This window comes from Esox lucius, chromosome 18 (genome assembly GCF_011004845.1).
Source record: "Esox lucius isolate fEsoLuc1 chromosome 18, fEsoLuc1.pri, whole genome shotgun sequence".
Lineage (NCBI taxonomy): Eukaryota > Metazoa > Chordata > Actinopteri > Esociformes > Esocidae > Esox > Esox lucius.
Genome location: NC_047586.1, coordinates 19,895,128 through 19,904,819, shown reverse-complemented (window position 1 = coordinate 19,904,819; position 9,692 = coordinate 19,895,128). Strand labels below are relative to the sequence as shown.

Here is a 9,692-nt window from a genome sequence, read left to right as displayed (position 1 = left end):
TAAAGATGCCCTATGCAACTTAACGCCCCCTATCGGCAGTATGTTGTATATCGGCTCTATAACTCCATTTGAATCAGGCATTGTCATTACTAACTATGAGCTTATGGACTGTTTTGAAGCAGTGTCTCCTCCAACCTTCGATGCTGGAACAATGAACACAAACGTTTATTTCAAATGGGGTTAACAAAGGAACCGGCAAATGCCTATGCCTATACCAACGATATTCTTTCCTACTAGGGCTATGCATTGGTGTTAAAATCAACCCAATAGCCCCACTAGATCCCTCGGGAGACTCCTGCAAAGACACTTTGTTCACATAGCCTATTCATTTTGGACCTAGTCTTTATCTAATACAGTGGGCAGAACAAGTATTTGATACACTGCCGGTTTTCCTACTTACAAAGCATGTAGAAGTCTATCATTTTTTATCATAGGTACTCTTCAACTGTTAGTGACGGAATCTAAAACAAAAATCCAGAAAATCACATTTTATGATATTTAAGTAATTAATTTGCATTTGATTGCATGACATAAGTATTTGATACATCAGAAAAGCAGAACTTAATATTTGGTAGAGAAACCTTTGTTTGCAATTACAGAGATCATACGTTTCCTATAGTTCTTGACCAGGTTTGCACACATTGCAGCAGGGATTTTGTCCCACTCCTTCATACAAACATTCTCTGTCACTGGGCTACGGCCTTTCAGCTCCCTCCAAAGATTTTCCATTAGGTTCAGGCCTGGAGACTGGCTAGGCCTCTCCAGGACGTTGAGATGCTTCTTACGGAGCCACTCCTTAGTTGCCCTGGCTGTGTGTTTCTAATGTGTGTTACTAATGGTTTTCTTTGAGACTGTGGTCCCAGCTCTCTTCAGGTCATTGACCAGGTCCTGCCGTGTAGTTCTGGGCTGATACCTCACCTTCCTCATGATCATTGATGCCCCACGAGGTGAGATCTTGCATGGAGCCCCAGACCGAGGGAGATTGAAAGTCATTTTGAACTTCTTCCATTTTCTAATAATTGTGCCAACAGTTGTTGCCTTCTCATCAAGCTGCTTGCCTATTGTCCTGTAGTCCACCCCAACCTTGTACAGGTCTACAATTTAATCCCTGAAGTCCTTACACAGCTCTCTGGTCTTGGCCATTGTGGAGAGGTTTTAGTCTGTTTGATTCAGTGTGTGGACAGGTGTCTTTTATACAGGTAACGAGTTCAAACAGGTGCAGTTAATACAGGTAATGAGTGGAGAACAGGAGGGCTTCTTAAAGAAAAACTAACATGTCTGTGAGAGCCGGAATTCTTACTGGTTGGTAGGTGATCAAATACTTATGTATTAATTATTTAAAAATCATACAATGTGATTTTCTGGACATGCTTTGTAAGTAGGAAAACCTGCAAATTCGGCAGTGTATCAAATACTTGTTGTCCCCACTGTATGTCCCCTGCCAACTTCTTTGATTTATGTTTAGATTAATGCTTTTTCATTATGCATTATCTTTTAATTACCAATGTTGCCTTGCTTACAGTTTTATGTACAATGTTTAGTAAATCAAATGGAATTATATAGTCGGTTTAGAAAGTTGCCAGTTTATTTCAAAATGTACACCTTTTGTTGCTGTAGAGTCACAAATGAAAACATCAAATCAGACTGAGTTAATGCTTGGTGGAACCACCTTTTGATTGAATTGCAGCCATGAGTCTCTTTCAGTATGTCTCTACCAGTGGCGGCTGCTGGTCTTTCTAAGAGGGGAAGCTCATTTTCAAAGAGGGGACTCTACATTTGCCTATATTATAACCCTCTGATGGTCTTCATTTGTAGTGACACTCAGGGTCTTTGGGGTCTTTTGGACCCCAGACGATAACATTTAATTTTGTAACAGAACAATAGATATATATATATATATATATATATCATATATATAATTTTACTCAGTGCTAATATTGTCGACCTGATTTTAGCAAAGCCATTAATAAACTATCTGCCATCGTGCGCAGTTTCACCCGCGTTCTACGCTAGCCTAGCCTACTACTGTATATGAATGAATGAGCTATGAACTATCTAAAAAAAATATATTAAACTTTGTAAAACTGAAACAAGGATTGTGGTGTAGCCTATAATTGTGTGAAATGTATGATGCAAATCAGCTAGCAATTTCGCCAACAAATATCAAGAAATATTGAAGCAGTTTGTCTTTCGAATACACTTGAGAAATCCGTGATGAGACTGAGCGCGAAATAGCTTCAGTGACTTCTTATAGTACAGACCGCTGTCAGTCAAAAGGAGATGCAGTTTGACAGATCGTCAGATCCTCCAATCATCACGCGGAAGCCCAGAGTCCGGGCCACCCCACTCCTCATTCACCCCCAGAGACGCTCGTCCGTGGGCGGGACATAATCGCAGCATTTATCCAATCACCATCTACTTTCGGAGCACTGAAAGAAACTGTTGTAAGCAGCCCCATTTGAAGTCGATGGACACTCGGCATCAACGTGGAAATGCATTGTGACGCTGCGGGATTGTATGAGAAGAAAATCAAGTCAGCAGACCTGTAGCTGATTCTGAACTAACTAGTTTTAGAGATGAATGTGTTTTAACACATTTTTGTCAATAAAATGTTTACACAATAGTACATATTTGACCATAATAATTTTTTACATTATAGGGGAAGCCGAGCTTCCCTTGCAGTCTTAAAGAAATCCCCACAGGTCTCTACTAACTTTCCACACATACACTGTGCAATATTTGTCCATTCGTCCTTGCAGAACTGTTCAAGCTCAGTCAAATTGCTTGTTGAAATGATAAGCAAGCCATAAAAGAACAGCAATAAAAACATTTATTCAGTAGGTCCAATTTAATGTCTAAACACAGTATCTCACAAAAGTGAGTAAACCCCTCACATTTTTGTAAGTATTTGATTATATCTTTTCATGTGACAATACTGAAGAAATGACACTTTGCTACAATGTAAAGTAGAGAGTGTACAGCTTGTATAACAGTGTAAATTTGCCCTCAAAATAATACAACACACAGCCATTAATGCCTAAACCACTGGCAAAAATTGTGTGTACACCCCTAAGTGAAAATGTCCAGATTGGGCCCAAAGTATCAATATTTTGTGCGGCCACCATTATTTTCCAGCACTGCCTGAACCCTCTTGGTCATGGAGTTCACCAGAACTTCACAGGTTGCCACTGGAGTCCTCTTCCACACCTCCATGACGACATCACAGAGCTGGAGGATGTTAGATACTTGTGCTCTTCCACCTTCCATTTGAGGATGCCCCACAGATGCTCAATTGGGTTTAGGTCCAGAGACATGCTTGGCCAGTCCATCACCTTTACCCTCAGCTTCTTTAGCAAGGCAGTGGTCGTCTTGGAGGTGTGTTTGGGGTCGTTATCATGTTGGAAAACTGCCCTGCGGCCCAGACTCCAAAGGGAGGGGATCATGCTCTGCTTCAGTATGTCACAGTACATGTTGGCATTCATGGTTCCCTCAATGAATTGTAGCTCCCCAGTGCCGGCAGCACTCATGCAGCCCCAGACCATGACAATCCCACCACCATGCTTGACTATAGGCAAGACACATTTGTCTTTGTACTCTTTACCTGGTTGCCGCCACACACAATTGACACCATCTGAACCAAATTAGTTTATCTTGGTCTCATCAGAGCACAGGACATGGTTCCAGTAATCCATGTCCTTAGTCTGCTTGTCTTCAGCAAACTGTTTGCGGCCTTTCTTGTGCATCATCAGTAGAAAAGGCTTCCTTCTGGGACGACAGCTATGCAAACCAATTTGATGCAGTGTGCAGAGTATGATCTGTGCACTGACAGGCTGACCCGTCAACCTCTGCAGCAATGCTGGCACCACTCATACATCTATTCCCAGACATCCACTGAATATGACGCTGAGCACGTGCACTCAACTTCTTTGATCGACCATGGCGAGGCCTGTTCTGAGTGGAACCTGTCTTGTTAAACCGATGTATGTTCTTGGCCGCCGTGCTGCAGCTCGTTTTCAGGGTCTTGGCAATCTTATTATAGCTTAGGCCATCTTTGTGTAGAGCAACAATAATTTTTTTTCAGATCCTTACAGAGTTCTTTGCCATGAGGTGCCATGTTGAGGGAGTGTGAGAGCGATGACACCATATTTAACACACTTGCTCCTCGATTCAATAAAATACTTAGCAAAATGTTTGGGTATTTACATTTGCATGCCTATTCTTTTAGAGAACTGTGTTATTTTATTTTGGAATAGAAAAGTGTAATGTGTACCTGTAAGACACATTGTTATGCCCAGGAAATCTGATTCAACATATATCTTAATGTATTACATAAAAACTTCTCTTACCAGAACCGTATTGAGTAGCTGGCCAGCACACATACAAAAAGTATATCTGGGTACTGAAACTATGGTGTATTTAAATGAATGACTGACATTTGTATGGCTTAACTCCCCTGAGGTGCATTGATAGTAGAATAAAAGGAGTTGGGTCAGCAGGGTTCTTTGTGTTTCTTCCTCTGTCAGTAGAGGTCATAACTGAGGCGTAGGTCACTGCATTCTCACCATGGGCCTACACACACACAATCACAACATCACAACAAAGGAAATGTTTTGAAAGTCCTATAGGAAGAAGACACAACAGTATGTACATTAGTTTCACTTACGACAACTCTCTGGTGGGGATTTTGGTCTACGTGGTTGATGGAGGCATAGGTGATACTGCCAGCAGGTTGACTCTACACGTGAATAATTTACATAATGTTAGTCTCATTTTAACAACAATATGGGTTAAAACATGTTTCATTTGATCAAATACTGTAACATATTTATGAACTGACCCTGTCTTCATTGTCTGGTGGGGTGGAGTGATTTATTGCATTAAGACCCTAGAAATGAATAACAATAGTAATTAATGACTTTATATATAGTGGGACCTTTAGTTAATTAAGTAAAACAATAGTTTAATACTTGAAGACACAATACAAGGTCTGTGTTACTCACAAGGCTGACATCATTTGTCATTTGAATCTCTGAAGAAAGCAATTTAAAAAAAACATCAGAGGACCTGTCTCCATGTGTGTTACTGAGCTAGTGATGCATTTTATTAAACAAAAAGAAAAATGATCAACATCAATACTTACTGGTTCTCCTGTGTAATATGATGACAGCGACAATGACGGATATGGAAACTGCCACAAACACTCCCACAGACACTCCCACAACAACAGGGATGTTCTGTGTTGGAGGAGAACCTGAGGGTGGATGCATTGTTTACTCAAATGTATTTAAATAGACATTAGTGCTGCCCAAGATACGTTCCTCAAATGACGCCCAATGCTTAACTATTCATATTTCTGTATTACAATTTTCCTCTAAGATCTGGTGCCTGGACAATCTGTACTTTCTCTAAAATCAAATCAAAAAGTATTGTCTCCACTGAAATTAAGCAAAAGTAAAAGCAGAAAATAAACAACACAAACAATAAGAATTTTTTTGTGCAAAAAAATAAGAGGTATTGTTTTATTTGAACACAATCATTTTTCAGACCCAAAACTTCTGGAATAGTAATATATTTTTCTGAAAAACTCAAAATATTATTTTTATTGTTATTATTTGCAACCCTACAATCTATATTCTGTCTGATATCCTCAAGTTGTCTAAAAACAACACTTATTTTAGGATTCTGTTGAAATTGTTGAACTTGTAATTTTGGAAGAACACTTTTGGAGGGATGTGGAGTTGAATGTAATTATGTTTGGGGCTGTTACATACCAGTTTTTAATTGCTGCTGGGTGGTTGTCCTGACAGAACTCACAGTTGTTTGATAAGAAGTGTCTAAAAAAAATGATACTTTCACTACTCAAATTCTTGTTAAATATACACTTTTGCAAAAAATAAATCTTATAAAATCCATTACCAGTTGAAGACGGGGCGGTGGCTGATGAGACTGGTGCTGAAGTAGAGGCTGTACTTCCTGGATAGGAACATATTTTAATTAGTGGCAAGCCTCATATACCCAAATGATTAGTGTTGTTGTTTACCAAAAAGTATTTATTGTTAAATCAATAGTTTGGGACTAGATGTTCCATTCCATTTAGGAACCTTTTGGTTACTGGTCAGATGGTCTAACCACTTAGTCACCTGCTGCCTAAAAAACATTCATATAAGCATCTAAGACCAGGTAACTTGTAAGACAAAAGGAGACGGAAAAGAATAGAATAGATCCACACCCACTGACTCTGTGTTTGCATTCTCTTCTGCAATCTGCTAAATCATTATTCACTTCAGTCTCTAGAAGGAAGACAGAAGGCACACATGCACATTTGTATTCAGACACTATTCAGGACTTTGTAGAAGCACCTTTGTCTGCCTCTACCAGATTTGCACAACTTGGTTTTGGTGGTTTCTCCTGTGTTTCCATGTCTATTTTCTCAAGTTCTGTCAGTAAAGAGGTGGAGCATCAGTGAACTGCAGGTCCCCTCAACAGATGTTCAAGGTAGGTCATGTCTGGGCTTTGTCTTGCTCTTGTGCTTTGGGTCATTGTTATCCTGAAAGATGATTCTTCACACCAGTCGGAGGTCCTATGCAATCTGGATCGCTTCATCCTTCCCTGAATCTACCAGTCTACCAGTCCCTGCTGTTGAGATACGTTCCCATAACATGACACTGACAACACCATGCTTTACAATAGAGATGTATTAGCTAGGGGGTGAGTGCTACCTTATTTTTGCCAGTTGTACAGTTTGGCATTCAGGCCACATTTGTCTAACCAGAGAATCTTCTTCCTCATGCTCTCAGTCCTTGAGGGGGCATATCATATGCATTTTAGTCATATCAGGAGTGGCTTTTGTCTAGCCAGTCTACCCTAAAAGACCAGATTGATGGAATTCTGCTGCCAGGTGATCCTTCTGGCAGGATCGCCCATCTAAGCTTGGTTAGAATGGCAATTGGATTCATTGGTGCACAAAATGGATTGTGCTTACCAAAAAGTGACCAGACTGTTGCTGTCATATTAATTGGGATTGAGTTCTTTTGATGGTCAGCAGAGTTTTTAGTGTTTTTGCCAAACATAGCGGGTTACATTTTGACCAAAAAGGTACCTTTTGAAATCATACATCCATAGAATGGACTTCTAGAACTCTTCAGGAAGTCTCTAACAAAGTTTACATGGGCAGCTTGGTTCTTTTGACAGCAGAGGCTTTTTCCTAGCAACCATCCAATGAATGTCATTTTCATTCAGTGTTCTTCTCATGGTTGATGCATACACAGTACCCTGAAATGAAATCTTCCGTTTCACAAGGATGGAGCCAACTGTGTTCCTGGGAACTTTTTATAACCTTTCCCAGATCTATACCTTGACACAATAATTCAGTGGGGAGAACAAGTATTTGATACACTGCCGATTTTGCAGGTTTTCCTACTTACAAAGCATGTAGAGGTCTGTCATTATTATCATAGGTACACCTCAGATGTGAGAGACGGAATCTAAAACAAAAATCCAGAAAATCACAGTGTATGATTTTTAAATAATTAATTTCCCTTTTATTGCATGACTGTTACATCCCCAGAGCTTTCTTTTGCTCTGTGTTCGTGTGTGTTTTTGTCCTTTGGTGTTCTATGTGGTGGTTGCAGGCTAATTGGCTTCCTGATCGCCAGTTGCAGCTGATTGGTCGGTTTTGGGCTGATTGGAGAGCCCCTACGCCCGCTCGTCAGTGGTTGTTACGCACGCCTCTCCTGCGGGAGGCATGCGTAACAATGACATATGTATTTGATCACCTACCAACCAGTAAGAATTCTGGCTCTCACAGACCTGTTAGTTTTTCTTTAAGAAGCCTTCCTGTTCTCCACTCATTACCTGTATTAACTGCACCTGTTTGAACTCATTACCTGTATAAAAGACACCTGCCCACACCATCAAACAGACTCCAACCTCTCCACAATGGCCAAGACCAGAGAGCTGTGTAAGGTGTAGACCTGCACAAGGCTGGGATGGGCTACAAAACAAAAGGCAAGCAGTTTGGTGAGAAGGCAACAACTGTTGGCACAATTATTAGAAAATGGAAGAAGTTCAAGATGACGGTCAATCTCCCTCTGTCTGGGGCTCCATGCAAGATCTCTCCTCGTGGGGCATCAATGATCATGAGGAAGGTGAGGTATCAGCCCAGAACTACACGGCAGGACCTGGTCAATGACCTGAAGAGAGCTGGGACCTCAAAGAAAACCATTAGTAACACATTACACCGTCATGGATTAAAATCCTGCAGCGCACGCAAGTTCCCCCTGCTCAAGCCAGCGCATGTCCAGGCCTGTCTGAAGTTTGCCAATGACCATCTGGATGATCCAGAGTAGGAATGGGAGAAGGTCATGTGGTCTGATGAGACAAAAATAGAGCTTTTTGGTCTAAACTCCACTCGCTGTATTTGAGGAAGAAGAAGGATGAGTACAACCCGAAGAACACCATCCCAACCGTGAAGCATGGAGGTGGAAACATCATTCTTTGGGGATGCTTTTCTGCAAAGTGGATAGGACGACTGCACCGTATTGAGGGGAGAATGGATGGGGTCATGTATCGTGAGATCCTCATTAAGAGCATTGAATATGGGTCGTGGCTGGGTCTTCCAGCATGACAACGACCCGAAACACACAGCAAGGGCAAATAAGGAGTGGCTCCGTAATAAGCATCTCAAGGTCCTAGCCAGTCTCCAGACCTGAAGCCAATAGAAAATCTTTGGAGGGAGCTGAAAGTCCGTATTGCCCAGCGACAGCCCCGAAACCTGAAGGATCTGGAGAAGGTCTGTATGGAGGAGTGGGCCAAAATCCCTGCTGCAGTGAATGCAAACCTGGTCAAGAACTACAGGTCATGCAATAAAATGCAAATTGATTACTTAAAAATCATACAATGTGATTTTCTGGATTTTTATTTTAGATTCCGTCACTCACAGTTGAAGTGTACCTATTATAAAAATTACAGACTTTTACATGCTTTGTAAGGGGGAAAACCTGCTAAATCGGCAGTGTATCAAATACTGGTTCTCCTCACTGTATTTGTTTTTGTATCCCCAAGTTTCAACTACACTACCCAAAAAATATCAGGGAACATTTCATTATTACAGTATATGTCAATTAAACTTCAGGGATTTCAATCTGTCCAGTTAGGAAGCATAAGCGATTGTGAAACAATGTCACCAGTTTTGGTGCAAATGAAAGCAACAACAGGTGCACTGGAGAGGTAACAGCAAGATAAGCCCTAAAAAGGGGAAAGGTTTTACAGGTGGTGGCTACAGACAATTACTCTTTCTTATCCTTCCTGACTTATTCTTCTCTAGTTTTTGTGTTCTGCCAGTGTCCCTGTCACTAATGTTAGTATGAGGCGGTACCTGCAGCCCATTCAGGTTGCACAGGCAGTCCAGCTCCTCCAGGATGGCACATGAGTACGTGACCTGGATGAAGAAGGCATTGATTGCATTGACTGGCCCTCACGTGCCCCAGACATGAATCCAATTGTGAACCTCTGGTACGTTGTGTATCAGTACATCTGACGCTGCCAAGTAGCACCACAGACATTCCACAAGCTCACTGATGCCCTGATTCAGGTCTAGGAGGAGATCCCCCAGGACACCTTCCGCATTGTCATTGTCAGGAGTGCATACAGGCACCTACACACTATTCAGTCATACACACTCTAGTCACATT

The 9,692-nt window shown here is 41.3% G+C and overlaps 1 protein-coding gene across 1 annotated transcript in view; it reads right to left on the bottom strand.

Annotated features, from left to right (window-relative positions):
- Positions 1 to 2,374: 2,374 nt before the first annotated feature.
- Positions 2,375 to 9,692, bottom strand: part of LOC105007898 (uncharacterized protein PB18E9.04c-like) — a gene marked incomplete at its 3' end in the record, with an annotated part of 83,816 nt that continues 76,498 nt past the window's right edge. The window contains exons 7-14 of the mRNA XM_034287848.1: positions 5,917 to 5,973; positions 5,772 to 5,834; positions 5,141 to 5,251; positions 5,001 to 5,029; positions 4,838 to 4,885; positions 4,664 to 4,735; positions 4,434 to 4,569; positions 2,375 to 2,505 (exon numbers count right to left, since the gene is read on the bottom strand). Coding sequence (XP_034143739.1) covers positions 2,375 to 2,505; positions 4,434 to 4,569; positions 4,664 to 4,735; positions 4,838 to 4,885; positions 5,001 to 5,029; positions 5,141 to 5,251; positions 5,772 to 5,834; positions 5,917 to 5,973 — 647 coding nt within the window. The remainder of the gene's footprint in view (positions 2,506 to 4,433; positions 4,570 to 4,663; positions 4,736 to 4,837; positions 4,886 to 5,000; positions 5,030 to 5,140; positions 5,252 to 5,771; positions 5,835 to 5,916; positions 5,974 to 9,692) is intronic.